General features: G+C 54.8%; 1 protein-coding gene across 10 annotated transcripts in view; it reads left to right on the forward strand.

Annotated features, from left to right (window-relative positions):
* Nucleotides 1–19,191, forward strand: part of Dgkz (diacylglycerol kinase zeta) — a 31,070-nt gene extending 11,879 nt beyond the window's left edge. For 2 of the 10 annotated variants that reach the window (XM_038329647.2, XM_038329644.2), the window contains exons 2-31: nucleotides 8,166–8,274; nucleotides 8,564–8,659; nucleotides 8,916–8,993; nucleotides 10,376–10,432; nucleotides 10,670–10,738; nucleotides 11,247–11,318; nucleotides 11,410–11,526; nucleotides 11,609–11,680; nucleotides 11,948–12,043; nucleotides 12,293–12,375; nucleotides 12,473–12,533; nucleotides 12,619–12,732; nucleotides 12,819–12,959; nucleotides 13,679–13,757; nucleotides 13,919–13,974; nucleotides 14,070–14,132; nucleotides 14,226–14,299; nucleotides 14,381–14,492; nucleotides 14,681–14,880; nucleotides 15,078–15,178; nucleotides 15,288–15,367; nucleotides 15,458–15,527; nucleotides 15,651–15,691; nucleotides 16,234–16,373; nucleotides 17,030–17,061; nucleotides 17,269–17,312; nucleotides 17,829–17,949; nucleotides 18,022–18,055; nucleotides 18,235–18,334; nucleotides 18,527–19,191. In XM_038329647.2, the coding sequence (XP_038185575.1) occupies nucleotides 8,166–8,274; nucleotides 8,564–8,659; nucleotides 8,916–8,993; nucleotides 10,376–10,432; nucleotides 10,670–10,738; nucleotides 11,247–11,318; nucleotides 11,410–11,526; nucleotides 11,609–11,680; nucleotides 11,948–12,043; nucleotides 12,293–12,375; nucleotides 12,473–12,533; nucleotides 12,619–12,732; nucleotides 12,819–12,959; nucleotides 13,679–13,757; nucleotides 13,919–13,974; nucleotides 14,070–14,132; nucleotides 14,226–14,299; nucleotides 14,381–14,492; nucleotides 14,681–14,880; nucleotides 15,078–15,178; nucleotides 15,288–15,367; nucleotides 15,458–15,527; nucleotides 15,651–15,691; nucleotides 16,234–16,373; nucleotides 17,030–17,061; nucleotides 17,269–17,312; nucleotides 17,829–17,949; nucleotides 18,022–18,055; nucleotides 18,235–18,334; nucleotides 18,527–18,643 (2,629 nt within the window). In that variant the 3' untranslated portion in view covers nucleotides 18,644–19,191. Of the gene's footprint in view, nucleotides 1–1,341; nucleotides 1,463–3,122; nucleotides 7,937–8,165; nucleotides 8,275–8,563; nucleotides 8,660–8,915; nucleotides 8,994–10,375; nucleotides 10,433–10,669; nucleotides 10,739–11,246; nucleotides 11,319–11,409; nucleotides 11,527–11,608; nucleotides 11,681–11,947; nucleotides 12,044–12,292; nucleotides 12,376–12,472; nucleotides 12,534–12,618; nucleotides 12,733–12,818; nucleotides 12,960–13,678; nucleotides 13,758–13,918; nucleotides 13,975–14,069; nucleotides 14,133–14,225; nucleotides 14,300–14,380; nucleotides 14,493–14,680; nucleotides 14,881–15,077; nucleotides 15,179–15,287; nucleotides 15,528–15,650; nucleotides 15,692–16,233; nucleotides 16,374–17,029; nucleotides 17,062–17,268; nucleotides 17,313–17,828; nucleotides 17,950–18,021; nucleotides 18,056–18,234; nucleotides 18,335–18,526 lie in introns of those variants that run through there. The other 8 variants (XM_038329641.2, XM_038329643.2, XM_038329640.2 and 5 more) reach the window with 7 other exon arrangements.
* The last annotated feature ends 289 nt before the right edge of the window (nucleotides 19,192–19,480 follow it).

Raw genomic sequence — 19,480 nt, forward strand, 5'->3', positions numbered from 1 at the left:
AGAGTGCTTCCTGACATGCCTAAGCACAGCTTGGTGGGGGCATTCAGAAGGTGGGCACACAGTCTGGGCTGTGCGAGGCTGTCAGAGGAGAGAGAGGATGGAAATTAGTGATTTGCAATGCTCGATGCTGTAATCACAGCACTGAGGAGTCTGAAACCGGAGAATGGTGTTTAAGACCGGTCTGAGCTAACAGCATTAAGATCCCTTGTATGTAAATATGTCTTTTTAGTATTTGTGTGATGAAATGGAGTTTGCCTAAGATTTTTGCTGCCCACTAAACTAGAATGTGCTAAAACTCCCAGCTGTGGTCTGCTGGTGGCTCATTCTTCCTTTTTTTTTTCCTTTCCCTTTTGAGACTGGGTCTCTCTACATAGCCCTGTCTGCCCTATGTCACTATGTAGACCATGCTGGCCTCAAACTCTCAGAGATCCATCTGCCTCTGTCTCCTGAGTGCTGGGATTAAAGGTGTGCACCACCACATCCAGCCTGCCAGTATCCTTTATCCTGAACACTACAGAAGAACTGGTCAGAGTCCTGCTTTCTTGTAAACTTTCCCCAAATATGAATGAGTGAGCCTGCCACTTCAAAACCCAGTATCAACATTTGTTCTCAATAAGAAACTAAGTTTTTAGCAGGACTTTTGAGCAGGACTCAGAAGTTTAGAAACGTTACCTATCTCCTGGTGGAGGGAGGGGCTTCCTAGGACAGGAAACTGTTGAAAGCAATGAAGACAGCAAAGGTGATGTTCTTTGAGGAAATATGTCAGCCTTTGGAAGATCAATATAACTTAGTGCCACAGTGCTCTCCACTGTCACAAAACACCATACAGCCTGGTGGCAGAGCAAGCCTGTGCTCCTCCTACACAGGAGCGCCAGACCAGCCTGAGATACTTAATAAAGGGGTCACCTCACCTTGAAAAAGAAAACCAAAACCCTGCAAGATAAAATTTTGGGTTCAGAGCTGGGCAATGGTGGCACACGCCTTTAATCCCAGTGCTCAGGAAGCAGAAGCAGGAGGATCTCTGTGAGTTTGAGGCCAGCCTGGTCTACAAGAGCTAGTTCAGAACAGGATTCAAAACTACAAAGAAACTCTGTCTTGAGAAACCAAAAAACAAACAAACAAACAAAAAACAACTTTGGGTTCAGTTGGGTGGTGGTGATGCATGCCCTTAATCTCAGCATGTGAGAGGCAGAGGCAGGTGGATCTCTTAGTTCAAGACCAGCCTGCTCTACAGAGTGAGTTCCAGGATAGCCAGAACTACACAGAGAAACTGTGTGTCCAAAAAAAAAAAAAAAAAAAAAGGAAAAGAAAGAAATATTACTTGTCATATTTTCAGGTGATGCCACACTCACCTGGAGGCTTGGTGTGCTGCCCCTCCCTTTCCTAACTCCGCACGGAGAGGCAAGACTCACCCTCCATGTTCCTCCACCAGAACAGCCTGCACGCACGGAACTCATGCAGGGTGAGTGCGTTAGAGGAACCAGCTGCTGCTAGCAAACCAGAAACCAGAAATGAGCCGGCAAGGTGGCTCAGCAGGTAGAACCTTGCCTCCAAGTTGGACTACTGAACTTGACCCTAGGACTCACATGGGAAAAGGTGACAGCGGCTGGGATGAGTGTCGCCCTTTGACTGCCACACATGCTCTGAGGAACTTGCAGACACACTCAGAACATGCGTTATTTTTCAAGTTAAACTGCCTTCTTACTGATTTTTGTTTTATGCGCTATTGCTTGCCCGCCCATCCTCCCCCTTCCCTCCTCCCTTCTCTTCTTTCTTCTTTTCTTCCTTTTCCCAAAACAGCTTCTCAGCGTGTAGCCCTGGCTGACCTTGAACTCAGAGATCTGCCTGCCTCTGCCTTCTGAATGATTAGTGCTCTCAGGTTTAATTTAGAATGTATTTGGTTAAATGTTAATAGCTATTACCAGCTCCCCAGACAAAATTCTTTTAGGATTCTTTTCAAAATTCTTTTCAGTAATTATTTTGTTAAGAGTAGAAATGGTTCTGAAATCAGGTGAGCCACGGCAGGAACATGAGGTAGGAGAGCGCGTGTTGGCATACCGGGTTGTGACACCAGCTGATCTCTCTTAAATATTCTTTAGCTGGCATGGACCCAGGCGCTCAGAAAGACTGCTGGCCCCCTTGACAGGGCTAGAAGAGTCAGGCTCTGGAGGCCCAGCTCAGCTACTTCTGAGACAGGAGTCACAGGCTCCTGGGAGCCTCCGGTTGCACCATCTGTTCCGCAGGGACAGGAGGCCTCCCGCACAGGGAATCACCAGCCTCCTGGCTGATAATGCTGGTGAGAAAAGGCTGTCTAAGTTGTGAAGCACTCCATAGGTAATTATTTTTGTGGTCGTTTTGTCTGGAACCAGTGTGTTTAGCTGCCCAAGATCCCATAAAAGCCTGTCCCATGGACATAGGAGGACAGTAAGTGATTGTCCCCTTTCCTTAAAAGGGTCGCCACTCCTACATACCCTTCTGCATACCTTGTTTCCCTTAACCAGACAGGGTATGGGTATGGGCTGTCCTGTTACTGGAGGAGAATGTATTGATGCTGTCACTTAGCCTGGCTTGGGACTTGGGGAAGAGGTGCCAGGAGGCCAGGCTCCTGTGCTGTTCTGTGCACCGCCCACCCACCCACCTCCTGCTGCTGCCTGCTGCAGGGCCAGGAGCCACCACTGGGAGAGGAAGTGCAGTCGGTTACCAATTGGGCTATTTTCATAACGGCTGTCTCCGGCTTGAGGGAGGAGGGTGGTGAGGGGGAGGGGGCAGAGGAGCAGCCACTGCAGCTAGCTCTCCAAACTAGGACTTGCTCCGCAGAGTCCGGCAGCCAGAGCAAACTGGAGAGAGAGCCCAGGCGCCGGGGACCCCAGCCCCAACCTGCTTGTCCACCTCTTGCCTGCCGCCTTGCCTTCCAGATCAGGTCAAAGGGGACTCCCCTCTCTTACTTACCTCCTGCTCCCTCCTACGACTATCTGGGTGCATTGGGGAGGGTAGATCAGGGTGGGCCCAGGCACCACCATCTCTAGACGAGGGCCTCGCTGCCAGCCCTCCCCGCATCTGATAGAAAAGGAACAGGGCCTGGAGGGCCCACCAAGCCTGGGCAGAATCTCTTTACTGAGAAGATGTGGTAAAGTCGGCACCCTGACTAACCAGCCTAGGCAAGCCTAGATAAGCAAGCAGGCTCCCTTCCCAGCTCTCTCCCCCACCCCAATTCTGGGACTTCCAGAGTACAGGTGCCCTACCCTAGGCCCAGCCTTCATGGAACAGAGGTCTGTGGGATCCTTCCCATGCCGTGACATAGCCACTGTGGCAGGACCCAGTTGTGTCCTGTGCAGGCTTCTCTGGAGGCACCGTTGCCGAGTGCGGAGGGCACTCCTCAGGAGGAGCAGATGCCCAGGGGGCCTGGCACAGGGCTTTGTTCCTCATGTGGGGATGGTGGCCACGCTGGGTGTTCCTGCTTCCTTTTCTGGGTTCCCCAGGCCCTGGAGTTCCACCGTGGTCCAGGTCTGCCAGGTAGCACGAAGTGCTTTGTGTGCGTCACTGCAGCAGAATGTCCCTTATGCTAGCCTTTGAAGTTGGGCGGTGGGACCCCATCTTGTACATGGGAAAGGAGATTTGGAACAGCTGGTTGATCTGCTGAAGGGCATGGTAGTAGCCGCTAGGTTCTAAAGTGGCTGCCTGCTTATTTATTTATTTTCAGACATGTCTCATGTAACCAGGCTGACAGTAACTTGCCATGTAGTCCTGTATGACCTTGCCTCCCAAGAGCTGGGGATGACAAGGTTGCCCCACCACACCAGATTTTTCCACAGTGTAGCTGGCATCAGTTGTGAGATGATCTGACCAGGAGGCATCACCCTGGCCTAGCTGGTGACTGAGGAAGAGCTGGGCTCCATTAACTCCACAGGGGGCTGCCTTTGCTCTGCTGCAGCTCTGCTCATCAAGGGCACATGGCCTGGCACCGCCATGCCGCTCTCCACTCATGGCATCCCCCACTCTCCCACCAGCCCTGTCCTCCTCAGGATCCTCGGGGTCAGGTGGAGATTAGTGGAGCCCTCTGAGCCATTTTTTGTGTTATCCTCCTTGAGTGTGGCTGGCTGCTCCAGACAAGACCTGGCAGCCTGGGCAGGGCAGGGGGGATCCATTTTGCTATGCTGTTGGTGTGAGAATCTTCCGGGGCCTCCCCCAAGACCTTTGCATGTACCATGTGGTGTGTGGAGGTGACAGGGAATGAGGTGAGAAGTGGCCATTCATAGCTGAACATTCATAGACTCGGGCCCAAACAGGGCTTCTTTTATTTGCTTTGTTTTGTTTTGTTTTTTAATTAAACTAATCAGTTGAGATGGAGTCACACTGTATAGCCCTGGCTGTCTTGGAACTCTTTGTTGACCAGGGTGGCTCTAGCTTACAGAAGTCCACCTTCCTCTGCTTCTGAAGCACTGGGATTAAAGGTGTACACCACCACGCTGAGCTCTATTATTGTTAGCATCTCTTTTTAAGACAGTTACGTACTGGAGCCCAGCCTGACGTGGGTTCACTATGTAGCCTAGGTTGGCTTCAAACTTACAGCTTCCTGTTTCAGCCTCCCAAGTGTTGGGATAATAGGCAGGAGCTGCCAGGCCCAGCTGGGCCTCTGGTTAGGTCCTGGAGGAGCCTCTCAAGAGATAGGAAGTGAGGAGTCAGGCAATCTCTGGCCAGGAGACCAAAGTTTCTATAGAGATGAGATGAACAGGAAACATGGGACCCACAGGAGGGGCTGTGGGAACCCAGTGGTGTTTGGGGGTGGTAGTGCCCAGCAGGGGAACTTCTCCTAAGATGTCAAACAATCTTAACAGTCTTAATCAAACAGGGAAACTGAGGTCCATGGTATGTGGTCATTTGCACTGGCTTGGCCTTGTGTTCCACTGGGAGGCTGTAACCCTAGGGCAGCTGAGGAAACATTTGTTACAGGTGTGTCTTGGAGCACTTAGCAAGATGTGGGTTCTAAAGTCATGCGTGTAAACTGCCATGTGTCCTAACAAGAGCTGCTTCCTTCTTATCTTGTCATGCAGGTCTGGGACAGCAGGGAGGGCCCAGCCTTTACCACTGCCCAGAGAGCATAGCCATACCTCCCCCACACCAACTGTGGCCTTTTGTTTTCTGGGTGACACTAGCATCAGGCGGTGTGATGTGTCCGGGTGACTAATCTCCTCCAGGCTGGGCAGCTGTCACAGCGGGGCCTGCAGAGCGCTGGGGAAAACTGACACCCTAGTGGAGACCTGGCAGGCAAGGGCCCTGGCGGCAGCAGGCAGTGAGGCCTGCGGCTTCCTCTTCCTGGGACAGAAGGTAGACCCTAACTCAAGTAGGCGTGGTCACAGGACCCAGACTCTGGCATGCTCTCACCACTGTGAGCCCCTCGTACGGGCGGAATCAGCGAGATGGTAAAGGGCTTACCCAAGGCTGTCACAGCAGACGCTGGGCATGCAGGATGGGCGCTAATGTTGTGGGCCCTTTCTCTAGCCCATCTCACCCCTGTCCCGGGGTCCAAGAGAACCTTGTATTCTACTCATCCCTGGGACAGATCCAGGGTCCACATCTGCTCTGTACTATCTGCCTGTGGGCTTTGTGCATGCTACCCTTTTGTGGCTTAGTTTCCTCATCAGGGACCGTGTGTGTGTGTGTGTGTGTGTGTGTGTGTGTGTGTGTGCGCGCGCATGTGTGTACATAGTGGGCTCAGTCAGTATTAGCTGGATGACCCTGTGTTTGGGAGGAAAGCAGCCCTTAGTGTCTGTTCTTGCATTTCTGGAACTCACCTCCTGTCCAGTCTTAATGCTGCTTTCCCAGCACAGCCACTTCCTGCTCACTGATTGCAGGAGCTCTGTCCCTGGGCCCACTTCCTTCGTTACACCCTGTACCGGCCTTGAAGCTACTCGCCCAAGACCCATGGCAAGGATGGATGGAGGATTGGGGAGATCAGGTGCTACATATATCAGGAGGGACTGTGTTGACTGTGCTCCCAGACTGTCCTTCCTCTTGCCCATTAATGGTTAAGGGTACTTCGCCCCTGCTCTGGGCTTCAGCAGAAACTGTCTGTCACTCGTTCATGTCTGTGACTTGTTCCATGCCTGTGTCTTGGGCTTCCATGGCTGTTGTTTGGAGCTATCACGCTCAGCTGACTGGGAGCTTCCTGCCATCCTCAAGTGTAGAAGAGGAAGCTGACCCCAGTGGCCTGGGAAGGAGGAGAGGTAGACTAGGGAAGCAGGTGAAAGGAAGGGGCTCGGAGAGCTCTCATGGTCTGGTACACACCAGGGGTGGAGACCAAGGCCCCTGCCTTTCTGCAGGAGGCAGTCTGGGTCATCTCAAGCTTAGAATTATTAGCCTGAGGCTTCAAGCCTGGACAGTGGTGCACTCGGCAGGAAGACTTAGGGGTTTTCAGGCATCACACTTTGGGATATCCACCCTCTGCTTTCTAGAAAAGTGAGACAGCCACTCAGTACCAGGAAGTTCTTAGAGATGTGTATACGTGGCATCCAGGATTCAGAAGGCTCTTCTTTTAGCCTAAGCCTCTTATTGCATATATCAAGTTAAGACAAGAGCACTTTTTCCTGGGGATGGAGAGGGGCATGCCTTTCTAACTCTCTGAAGCCTGGTTTCCCAATGTCTGAACCCAAGGTTGACGCTGAGGATAGGGATTTTCTCAGGACCGAGATCCTTCGCAGATAGCCTGAGTTTGTTGGGTTTATTCATTCCTTCGTTTGTTTGTTCATTCATTCATTCATTTAGTTGCACTGTATCCCAGGAGAGGATACAACATGTTTCATGTTGGGGCAAAAGGAAGGTCAGATGAGAGGGAAAGACCCCAGGGCCCTATGGTCTGTGTGGCATGGGCCCCAGACTGCCGTTTGTTTTCATCTCTGGCAAGGCAGATGAAGACCTTAGGTGCAGGTCTCTGTTGGTTCTAGGACCCGGGCAGGTAAAGCCTCATCTCCCGAAAACTCCTGGGTAGAATTTGGGGAATCCTAGCTGGGAACAGTGTCTGCTCTCCCGTAGCTGTAAGTCTGGGTTCCCCGCTCATATGATACCTGCAAGTGTTTTAATGGAGGCCAGACTGTCCTCATCCCTAGCACCTAAGTGTCCCTTCTTTGCTCGTGGGGCACAGGTGGGCTTCAGCTTGGCCCAGCTCCTGACACTCCGAGTCTGTATGCCCAACAGCCCCTGGCATGGAGCCCTTCTTTAGGAGGCATTTCCAGCAGAAGGCACCAGGTCCTGGACAGAGGCTGCAGCCGTCCAGTGGTATGGGGCTGCCCACAGGCAAGGCTCGACGCCGCTCTCCTGCAGGGCAGGCCTCCTTCTCACTGGCCCAGAGGCGCCGCTCCAGTGCACAGCTCCAGGGCTGTTTCCCCAGCTGCGGGGTAGGCACCCAAGGTGCCAGCCACAGGCGCTCCAGCACTGCACCCCCTGCCTGCAATCCCCGCTTCATGGTGGATATGGTGCCCATCCGACAGCCTGCCACTGTTGGGGCCCAGCTTCTGGGTGCACCTCTGCTGTTGGCTGGGCTTGTGGGCATGAAGGAGAAGGATGGGGCCCAGGAGGGAGATGAGACAGCTGGGGCATCAAGTGATGCCAAACCGGGCATTGGGACACCAAGGCCCTCTTCGCACCAGGGCACCTGGCCATTGCTTCCCATACCCCGGTGCCTGCGCAGAGCTTCCTCCCACCTGCTCCCTGCTGACGTGGTGTATGGCCATACTCTTTGGGGCCTGCATGGGCACTATCGTCGCCTCAGCCAAAGGTGGCCCTCAGGCCAACACCCCAGTGTTGGGGGCCGAAGCCAAAGAGCCCCGGGCACTGCATCAGGCCTCATGATACCTGCCCATGCGCGCCCACTGTCACGCAGACGCCAGGTAGCTCTAAGGCGGAAGTCAGCTGGACCCCAGACCTGGAGCACCCTGCTTATGTAGGTATAGCAGTGATCAGCAGGGTGTGTGGTGTAGCCTCCCTGGGACTAGCTCAGAGGAAGGGCTTTGAAGCTCTACCTCATCTGGGGGTGGCTTGGGGCAGTGCTGGAAGGAGCTGAAGAGCCTCAGACCTCTGTGGGCTTCTCTGTCTTGTACTTTGTGGAAGTCGCTGTAAGCAGTTTTTCTGGGAAGCTGGCCCTGGGGCTTCAGTTGTCCTTCTTTCTGTAGGAAAGCTATCACCAAGTCAGGCCTCCAGCACCTGGCACCCCCTCCTCCCACGCCTGGGGCCCCGCGTGGTGAATCTGAGCGGCAGATCCGGAGCACTGTGGACTGGAGCGTGAGTGTCTGCGTACTAGGCAGGGCGGGAAGCCACTGCTCAGTTCCGGTCCTGCTGGCCTCTGATCCTCCTGAGCAGTCAGGACCAGGGCTTGTGGGCCACTGGGAGAGAAGTCCCCATGTCTGGGCAGACTTCCAAGGGGGAGGCAGCAGCCTTTGAGCCACACTTAAAGCAGTTTGGAAAACGAGATGAAAGCAGACTGTGGTGGCTATAGCAGGCTTTTCTCGGGAGGTGATGGGTAGGATCGGGGTGACAGATAAGCTCTGAGCCTGCTCTTCCCTTCGGTTAGGAGTCAGCAGCATATGGGGAGCATATCTGGTTTGAGACCAACGTGTCCGGTGACTTCTGCTATGTCGGGGAGCAGTACTGCGTAGCTAAGATGCTGGTGAGTGAGCTCAGTGGGACCTGCTGCCCCCTGGTGGTGTAGTGGGTCTAGATCTCCAAGGCAACAGCTGCAGCCCTTGGTGGGCACTGCTCTTACCTGCTTGCACTTGCTGTGGTGAGAGGAAGGGGGTCATGTCTAAAGACAGGTGCTGGGACTGGAATCCCCATACATTTAACGTGTTCTTTGCTTGCCCTGAGGTGGTATCTCAGGTAGAGTCACCTGGTGCCTCAGGGCCTCCCCCCTTTCTGTTCTGCAGCAGAAGTCAGTGCCCAGAAGAAAGTGTGCAGCCTGTAAGATTGTGGTGCACACCCCATGCATTGAACAGCTGGAGAAGGTATGTGCAGCTGCTCAGCCTTTTGTGCCCTCGCCTTGGGGTGCTGACGCGTTCTTGACATACACACCTGTAGCTCCATGTACTCCAGGTTACAGGAGCATAGCATGCCAGGAATGACCCACCAAGCACAGTAGCAAAGCCCCTAAGTCAGATGCCTGCTTTTAGCCCTGCCTCTCCCCATTTGTTAGCTGTCGTACCCTACTCTAGAGTGAGCATGGCCTACAAGTGCGGTTCATTGACTATTACCCAATAGCATGAATTAACAGGTGGTGACCAGTGTGTCATTTACCATGTCCAGCCTAACATTCAAAGGGGCCATTGTGGGCTTGGGCTACAGCATCTGTCTTGTATGTCCTAGCTTCAGTCTCCAGTTCCAGAAAATAAAAACAAAACAGTCAAACTTCCAGATGCTCAGCTGTGACGGGCCCATCTGTGTTCCTTCTATGCTACTGCTGGGAGATATTTCCCAAGGACCATTTTCCAAGCGTATCTGTGGGAGTAAAGGGGAATGCCAGACCAGGTGCCTGTCAAGACAGGGACTAGGCCTGGCGTGGAAGATAAGAGCTCCCATGCTTGCGGAAGTCCAGACCATCACGTGATGTCTGTAAAAACATAAACGCCCCAGCATGGCTAGTTTAGGCTGATTGCACCAGTCCCTGAATTGTACAGTGAGACTTTTCTATGGTTCTTCTGAGACCAAAGCAGGCACTGGTGGAGAGAAAAGTAGACACGTGTTCCTGGCTGGGCATAGTGGGGCATGCCTGTAATCCCAGCATTTGGGAGGCAAGACAATCTCTTCAAGTTCAAAGCCAACCTGATTTATGTAGAGAGTTCCAGGACAGGCAGGGCTCTCTCTCTCTGTGTGTGTGTGTGTGTGTGTGTGTGTCTGTGTGTGTGTCTGTGTGTCTGTGTGTGTGAAAGAGAGAGAGAGAGAGAGAGAGAGAGAGAGAGAGAGAGAGAGAGAGAGAGACGAGAGAGACAGATAGAAGGAGGGAAAGAGAGAAGGAAAATGCAGCCCTGTTATGGAAGGGTCTCCAGGAGTCAGTCTGCACAGCCACAGGAGGGATTGGTTCCTGCCTTCACTTGGGCTGGGAATGCTGGAGGGTGAGAGAGAAATAGATGATCAAATAGTGTTCCCACTCACTACAGTGTGAGGGGGACATGAACCCCCACCTCCACTCAAGCCTCTCCATCCTTGTATCCTAAGTAAAAAATCAGGAAATACCCCTATGGCCAGTGGTCAGGGGGTCTTCTAAGGGGGTAGCCGTGTTCCAAGGGGCTCTTGGGGTGATTTGGGACTCTACCTGCCTGTGAGGTTGACTCTAGGAGACCTTGTCCAAAGAAGGCTGTGACATTTTGGTGCTCACTGCAATACTTCACAGATCAATTTTCGCTGTAAGCCATCCTTCCGTGAATCGGGCTCCAGAAATGTCCGTGAGGTAAGTGTGCAGCCGTGAGGAGCAGGGAGGCCCAGCTTCCTGAGGGATGAGTGCCACCAGGGGGTCACCCAGAGAGAAAGCCAGCTGTTCTGTCTGCAGAGGGAAGGGGTTCAGCCTTCCCTCCAGCCCCTTTTATCTTTCTACAAGGGACTGCAGAGGGCTTCCTGTGGACTTAATTCAGGGCTGCACCTGTCCAGCCCCTCACTTGTTCCCATGACCTTTCTCCCTTCCCCTCAGCCAACCTTCGTCAGACACCACTGGGTACACAGGCGACGCCAGGATGGCAAGTGTCGGCATTGTGGAAAGGTAAGGGCCTGTGTGAAGGCGCCAGCTGCACGCTGCCCACTGGCCCTGTGCATCCCGTGTGGAGTCTCGGGTTTGTTGTCACTCAGTCAGTCCCCGAGCCCCTTGGTCTTTGAATTAAGCGAGGGAGGAGAGATGGGGGTTTGACTTTTGAACTAGCAAGGGACCCTTTGAGAACTGTATTGCCTTTTCATTCATTAATTCAGTGGTCACTTAGGAAGTGTCATGTGTGATGTGCTCCTGAGGACAGTGGCTTGTGGGCTGAGTGCTCAGGACATCTTCCCTCATAGCCCTGTTGCTCACCCACTTCACCCACTTGTTGACTGCTGGTCTGTCTCCGTCAGTAAGACAGGCTCTCAAGAATGGGCTCACCCCTCCATATTTTCCCACCATGCCCTACACACAGTAGCCATTGACACTGATCTGTGGACATGGCACGGATAGGATGGGTAAGAGGAGGCTGGCGGCGGCAGTACAGCTGGGTCTCTACTGGGCCGCCTTGTCCACACAGGGCTTCCAGCAGAAGTTTACCTTCCACAGCAAGGAGATTGTAGCCATCAGTTGCTCCTGGTGCAAGCAGGCGGTAAGTGGCCTCTATGAGCCTGTGCTGAGCGTCTGGTGGGTCCCCAGCCTCAGCCTGGCCCAGCTCAGCCTTGCCAATGGCTGTCTTCCAGTACCACAGCAAGGTGTCCTGCTTCATGCTGCAGCAGATTGAGGAGCCCTGCTCCCTGGGGGTGCATGCAGCTGTGGTCATCCCACCCACCTGGATCCTACGGGCCCGGAGGCCCCAAGTGAGTCCTTCCTTTATTCTTAGCATCTCTCCCTCATGGGACCTGCCAGTCACAGCTCATCCACACCCTGATTCCTTTGCAGAATACCCTCAAGGCCAGCAAGAAGAAAAAGAGAGCATCCTTCAAGAGGAGATCTAGCAAGAAAGGACCCGAGGTTAGGCCTGGGCTGGGGTGGTTGGAACCAGAGAGGGAATCTTTATCAGTTCAGGGCCTTGGACCATACCTCCAGTTTAGCCTGACTCAGGTTTGGCTCTGGAGGTCTGAGGAGGTGGGAGATGAGCTTCCTTGTTCCTTGTGGACAGGCCCGTGGAAGGTCTGATATTGAGGGTGGGTATGCTCACTTGTGGCAGGAGATGCTGAGGGAGATGTAGGCTAGGGCCTCCAGGACAGGAAAGCGCCTTATAGGTTTTCTGTCTCCCAGGAAGGCCGCTGGAGACCCTTCATCATCAGGCCTACCCCATCCCCCCTCATGAAGCCCCTCCTGGTGTTTGTGAACCCTAAGAGTGGGGGCAACCAGGTAGGCATAAGCTTTCCACGCACAAGCCACAAGTGATTGGGGCCCAGTATTATACCTGCCTGTGCATGGTGATTCTCAGCAGCCATTTGGAGCTTCAGCTCCTACTTTGCTTTTCCAGGAGCCCTGAGAGGACCTTGTCCCATCTCACTGTTTATTGTAGCTGGTTCCCACAATCATGTGTCCTCTCTCTACCCCTGACACCTGTTCCCTCATCCCCCTCCTCTCATTGTCCCTTGGCTGTCCCTACAGGGCGCTAAGATCATCCAGTCTTTCCTGTGGTATCTGAATCCTCGACAAGTCTTTGACCTGAGCCAGGGGGGACCCAAGGAGGCGTAAGTACTGTACCAGGTTCTCCGGACAGTGGAGGCTTGCCTCGCTCTTGGTATGTCACATGTCTCCTGACTCTATTTCTGTCCTCCCCTGGCCCAGGCTGGAAATGTACCGCAAAGTGCATAATTTGAGGATTCTGGCTTGCGGGGGTGACGGCACGGTAAGTTCTGTAAGCGGGGCTCATGTATGGTGTACTCCTCCTCGTCTCAGACCTGACTGATCCACTGTGCTCTGCCCTCCTCCAGGTTGGCTGGATTCTGTCCACCCTGGACCAGCTGCGTTTAAAGCCACCGCCCCCTGTGGCCATCTTGCCCCTGGGTACTGGCAATGACCTGGCCCGCACCCTCAATTGGGGTGGGGTAAGTGCCCTTTAGAATAGGGTTGCCAGAGGGGAAGTATATTCATTGACCACAGGGAAAGCTCAGTCTCAGCCTCTTTCCACCAGGGTTACACAGATGAGCCTGTGTCAAAGATCCTTTCCCATGTAGAGGAGGGGAATGTGGTACAGCTGGACCGCTGGGACCTCCAAGCAGAGCCCAACCCTGAGGCAGGCCCTGAGGAGCGAGATGATGGGGCCACTGACCAGGTAGGTCAGCTAGGGCTACTGGGCAGGGGTAAGTGAGCCTGGGATTCTTTTTCATTTTCTTTTTTTTTTTTTTTTTTTTTTTTTTGGTTTTTTGAGACAGGATTTCTCTGTGTAGTTTTGGATAGTTTTGGAGCCTGTACTAGAACTAGCTCTTGTAGACCAGGCTGGCCTCAAACTCACAGGGATTCACCTGCCTCTGCCTCCCGAGTGCTGGGATTAAAGGCATGTACCACCACTGAGCCTGGATTCTTAAGGCTCTGGCTGGACTCTGCACATTGACTATCTGGTTCTGGAAAGCCGAGTTTCCAGTTCTACACATTCCGGCCTTTTTCTGTCCCAGGAGCATAGTGGTGCCCACTGCAGGCTGGCTTCTTACTCAGCCTCCTGGCACATGCTTAGGGCCTCCTGTATGCCAGCCTCTGTTCTAAGCCACAGCAAGACCCTAGGCCCCTGTTCCTGGAGTTGATGCAGTACATGGCAGGTGGGGTGCAGTGCTGTAAGGATCCAGCGGGTTGTCCCAGGAGCTGCCCTCCCCTGTCCCAGCTAGAAGAGCAGGGCCTCCCAAGCAGTGCTGCAGGGGTGCTTGGGGAAGCTTCGGCACACTGTTGACTTGACACAAAGGCCTTCCGAAGTAGATGGACTGAGCAGGGGTAATAATGACTGGGAGCGTCTGACACCTGGGAGTCACCTCCTCGTTTCTACACTTGACACTTTTCTAGCTGCCCCTGGATGTCTTCAACAACTACTTCAGTCTGGGCTTTGATGCTCACGTCACCCTGGAGTTCCATGAGTCCCGAGGTTAGCATCCTCCTGCTGAGGGGACCTGGGGGCCAAGGCAGGCACGGGAGGGTCAAGAGTGTTCCAAGGAGGGTCAGCTCTTGCTCTCTTAGTCTTCCTTCCTCCCCTAACCTGGGAAGCTCCAGCAGGTTGACTGACATCACCACCCCTTGTCTCTACAGAAGCCAACCCAGAGAAGTTCAACAGCCGCTTTCGGAATAAGATGTTCTACGCTGGGGTAAGTCTGGAGCTAGCCAGCCCCCAGCCCTGTGTGCAGCTCACAGGACCCCTGTGACAGACACAGTGGCTTATCACACCTTCTGTCTCCAACAGACGGCTTTCTCTGACTTCCTGATGGGCAGCTCCAAGGACTTAGCCAAGCATATACGCGTGGTGGTAAGGAGGGCTGGCAGACACACAGAGCAGCCCAGGAGGAGGGAGGCCACTAGGGTACACGTGTTCTCCAACACTCCCTGTTCCTGTGTCCAGTGTGATGGAATAGACCTGACCCCCAAGATCCAGGACCTGAAACCCCAGTGCATCGTTTTTCTGAACATCCCCAGGTGAGGAAATGGGGCTCCTGTGGAGCCTGCTGTCCCATCCTGCTGAGTCCATGCCAGAGCCCATCTGTTCTCTCCCCTTAGGTACTGTGCAGGCACCATGCCCTGGGGCCACCCTGGGGAGCACCATGACTTTGAGCCCCAGCGGCATGATGATGGCTACCTCGAGGTCATCGGCTTCACCATGACATCCTTGGTGAGTGGTCCTTGTCCTAAAGTGTTTGTTCACTAGCCAGGGTTGGGTAGTCACCTCGGCTCCGTTCTTGGCCTTCCTCCTCCTGATGGAGCGGAGGGCACGTCTTCCCTCTAGTCTGCACCGTCTGGGGTCCCTCGTGTGTTCATCCTGCCCACCCACCACTTGACCTGAGCATTGTTTGCCCACAGGCAGCGCTGCAGGTGGGTGGGCACGGAGAGCGGCTGACCCAGTGCCGAGAAGTGCTGCTCACCACGGCCAAGGCCATCCCTGTGCAGGTGGACGGTGAGCCCTGCAAGCTTGTGGCATCACGTATTCGAATCGCCCTGCGCAACCAGGCCACCATGGTGCAGAAGGCCAAGCGCCGGAGTGCTGCCCCGCTGCACAGCGAGTAGGTCCATGGTCGCCATGCCATCGTGTGCCGAGGGGCCTGGAGCCAAGCCCTGGTTTACTTGAGCTTTGGCTTCCTGCCCTGCAAAGGGGACTTGTAGTCTGGTGATAAGAGAGCACTTGCTTAGCGCCCAGCTGAGGACTGGTGTCCTAGGCAGGGTCCTGGCTGAGTTCCTTGTCCTCCGTCCCACCCTACAGTCAGCAGCCAGTCCCCGAGCAGCTGAGGATCCAGGTGAGCAGGGTCAGCATGCATGACTATGAGGCTCTGCATTATGACAAGGAGCAGCTCAAGGAGGCCTGTGAGTGGCAGCAGGGCTGGGGCAGGGAGGGGTGAGCAGCTGCTGGGCTGCCTGCAGACATGCAGCAGGGACATGCAGCCAGCTGCTGAAAGGCCCCTCTGTCTTCCAGCTGTGCCTCTGGGCACTGTGGTGGTCCCTGGGGACAGCGACCTGGAGCTGTGCCGTGCCCACATCGAGAGACTCCAGCAGGTGTGCGGTGTGAGCAAGACGAGGTGGGGCACCCGAGCTTCCTCCCCAGACTGTCCGTGGCCCACCCTGACTGCTGCTTCTGTCTCACAGGAGCCCGATGGCGCTGGAGCCAAGTCCCCGACATGCCACCAACTATCATCTAAGTGGTGTTTCTTGGATGGTGAGTCTGCCTTGAAGGGTCAGTTCTAGGCAGTGCTGGGCTCTGTCCCGCTAGCCCTCCTTTGGGGGAACCTGGGCTGGGCCAAGGACGTTCCTCATACTCAGTGAGGCATCTTTTCTCTAGCTACCACTGCCAGCCGCTTCTACAGGATCGACAGGGCCCAGGTAAGCATTGCAGGCCTTCCTCATCCACAGCGTTTCTGTACCCTGCACACCCACACCTCTGCAGACAAGCTTCAGGGTTAGCCCCACAAGCCAAGCATGCTCACCACAGCCTCATGGCCATGATATTCTCACATGCCTGTGGCTGTGGATCACATACCCCCACCCTCCAGGAATGCACAGGGATGGTGCCAACAGAAAAAGCTGGCATACCCAGAAAAGGCTTTCTGGGTGGGTGGAAGGGAGGGCCTCGAAGCACAGTGCTATCCAGGGAAGCAGAAGAAAACAGCCAGGGCCAGATCACCTGGCTTAGCAGTGGGAAGCAGTTGTTGAGCTGGTGAATGCCACATATAGAGGTGAGGGACCAGGCTGAACAGGAAGACGGACTACCCCACTCTCCCTGCCACCTCCCCTGATGTTCCTGCTCTGAGAGAAGCTTCTCTAGGTCTGCTGCCTTGCTTGCTGCCCTAGCCCCACCCCCACCACTGGGGACTAAAGGCTACAGGTGCTGGTACTGACCTTCAGTTCTAACCCCTCCCTCGCAGGAGCACCTCAACTATGTGACGGAGATTGCCCAGGACGAGATTTATATCCTAGACCCTGAGCTGCTGGGGGCATCAGCACGGCCTGACCTCCCCACCCCTACCTCCCCGCTCCCTGCCTCCCCCTGCTCCCCCATATCCCGGTGAGTCCCAGAACCCCCCTGACCACCACTCCCCCAGCTTTAAACCCTGTCTGCTGGCTGCAGGCTTGGAATTTCCACCTTTAGACACAGCATGAGCTGTCCCTCTGCTAGGATGCTCCCCACCATCTGAACTCTCCTCTGCACTCTGCTCTACCCGAAAGTGCAGGTCCACACAGGCCACTCCCCAGCCCAGAAACCCTCTACCTCAGCAGCCCTTCAGTCCTGGGCCTCCTGGCCTGTCTGTCCCTTGTCCCCTGAGGTCCCAGGCCATCCTCTGGACTTTTAACTTGCTGCCTCCCACTTGCCCCTTTTCAGACACCCACCCCTCAGTCTCAGCTTGGCTTTTCCCACTCAGGGGGATCTTTTCCAGGAATGCCACCTGAAGGTTGGGAAGTATCCAGTCTCCAGTTCCCAGCTGCTTGGTCACCCGGCCCTGTTGTGTTTAATAGCACTTCCAGATTCCTTATTTACTGGTTGGCTTGTGTCTCTGAGCTAGGATGGGAGCCCTATGGCTCCCTGCTTGTTCTCCACAGTGTGTGATGTGCATGCAGTAAGCACTCAATAGACTTGAAAAAATGAAGGCCAGTATAGTTGGGGCTAGAGAAGGTGGCCAACTGGGCTGCCCTTGCTCATAACTCACCCTGTTTTGTTTGCAGGTCACTGCAGGGGGATGCTGCACCACCTCAAGGTGAGGCCTTTCCCTAGGGTCCTGCTACTCTCCTTTCCTTGGTCTATGTGTGAGTTTCAGTGGGAGTCAGCCATTGAGTCCCATGTTACTGTGTGCCCCAGCGGGTACTTACCCTGGACAGTGGTACATCATCACACACACTGTACATACGTCAAGCCATGCCCAGGCCACTGACCTCAGGGTCTGACGGATAGATGTTCTGTGCAGGTGAAGAGCTGATTGAAGCTGCCAAGAGGAATGACTTCTGCAAGGTACCAGTCAGAGCTTAGCCTTGCCCCCGAGCCCTCACCCTGGGCGGTATTAGGCACTTGTCATCAGCTGGTCCTCCATATGGGATTGCCCTGTCTAGGTGACTTGCTACTAGGGGCTACCTCACCCAGTCTTCCTGTCCCTAGTACTTGGACCTGGGTCAGTCTTAAAGGAATTGCAGGCTCCAGAGCTTGGCTGTACATTTTGGGGGAGTCCTCACATGTCCGATGAGAAGACTTGTATCTCTAATGACACCCAAAGAGACTCTCAGAAGCCAGCTGTGGTGGTATACACCTTTAATCCCAGTTCTCAGGAGGCAGAGGCAGGGGGATTTCTATGAGTTCAAGATCAATCTGGTCTACATAGTTCCAGGACAGCCAGGACCACATAGAGACAACCTGTCTCAAAACAACAAACCCTCAAAGGCTCGTAGTGTGACCTGTGTGAGCCTATGCCTGGGTCCATGCTTGTGGAGGGAGGGAGATCCAGCTCTGCTCTGCCCTGCCCATTGTCCTCAGCTCCAGGAGCTACACCGAGCAGGAGGTGACCTCATGCACCGGGACCAGCAGAGCCGCACACTCTTGCACCACGCAGTCAGCACTGGCAGTAAGGAAGTGGTCCGCTATCTGCTGGACCATGGTAAGCTGTGCTCCTGGGCCGGGTGGGAAGAAAGGGGGGGCTGTCAGGCTCTGAGCGCCTTTCCTCCTGCAGCGCCGCCAGAGATCCTTGATGCTGTAGAGGAGAAGTGAGTATCTGGGACAGAGGCCCTCCTGAAAACCACTTTCCTTCAGTCCTAACCATCTGGTCACCCAAAGCCCAAGAACCCTTTTTGGCCAGCATGGGGTTCCCCTCCCCCTCTCATCAAACTCCTGCCCTTTCTGCTGGCTGTTGGGAAGTGTCCACAAGTAGCCCCTGCCCCCCCAGTGGGGAGACCTGTCTCCACCAGGCAGCTGCCCTGGGCCAGCGCACCATCTGCCACTACATCGTGGAAGCTGGGGCCTCCCTCATGAAGACAGACCAGCAGGTGAGCCTGGCAGAACCCAAACCCGCCCTTTTCCAGAAATTGGGGGCAGGGCTAGGAAACTTGAAGCTGTTTCCAATGTAATCCAGGCCTTGAGAAACCTGAGCCAAGAAGGGAAAACCTTGTAACCTGTGAGGTTACCCCTCCCCCACAGGCCCTCTCTTAAGGCCTTGGGGCCCTTCCACCCTTTTTCAGGGCGACACTCCCCGGCAGCGAGCTGAGAAGGCTCAGGACACAGAGCTGGCCGCCTACCTGGAGAACAGACAGCACTACCAGATGATCCAGCGCGAGGACCAGGAGACGGCTGTGTAGTGGAGACACTACAGAGGACCACAGAGTTCTGCCCACCTCACTGCCACATTCCTGTCGGATGGCCATGGGGGGACCCTGCCCCAGGGAAGGAGCCCCGTGCCACCCCCAAGAAGCCGCTCAGATCTAGGGCTGGACTCTGAGGAGCTGGACTCTCACCTGTCCCTGTGTTCATGGGGAACAGAGATGGGCTGGCGGATCCCTTCGGGCAGCCTTCCCCCCACCATGGCAGACGGAAGGCAGGACAGAGGACTCGGCACCGACAGGAAGGCCTGCTCTCAGCTGGCCATTTGCTAGCCGCCTGGTCCTTTGGACTGTCTGGAGGCTTCGGGGTGCCTAGCCCTTCGCTCTGACCCACCCACCAGGGCCTCCCAGAAACTGAAGAGCCTGCTGTATTCACCTGCCCGCGGCCCTGCTTGGCACCTCCCCTGGTGACCCTCATGTACCCAGACATTTCATTTCAGACTGTGTGGCCTGGGGTGGGGGGTGGGGCTCCCACGGTGACTTGTTTACAGCTGGGTGTGACTCAGTAAAGTGAATTTTTTTTCCTTTTTTGTTTTCTTTTTCCTTGTGTGGGTCTCTGATAAGCAGCGGCGTGTGCCTGGTTAACTTAGAGTTGGGGAATGGTCACCAGTATCTCAGACCGTTACAGGGGTACCTAGCTGGGATGGGTATGCCCGGCTCCTGACCTCTTCCTAGCAGCTCAGGCTCCCAGGACCAGAGGCGGAGCTGATTTCCTCGGCTTCCCGCTCCTGCTGGGACGATAACAATGAAAGTAAAAGGGGTGGGGCGGGGGTTCTTTGGTCCTTTGGCCCCGTGCCCCGGAGCAGTCCCGCAGTC

This window comes from Arvicola amphibius, chromosome 5 (assembly GCF_903992535.2).
Source record: "Arvicola amphibius chromosome 5, mArvAmp1.2, whole genome shotgun sequence".
NCBI classification, from domain to species: Eukaryota; Metazoa; Chordata; class Mammalia; order Rodentia; family Cricetidae; genus Arvicola; species Arvicola amphibius.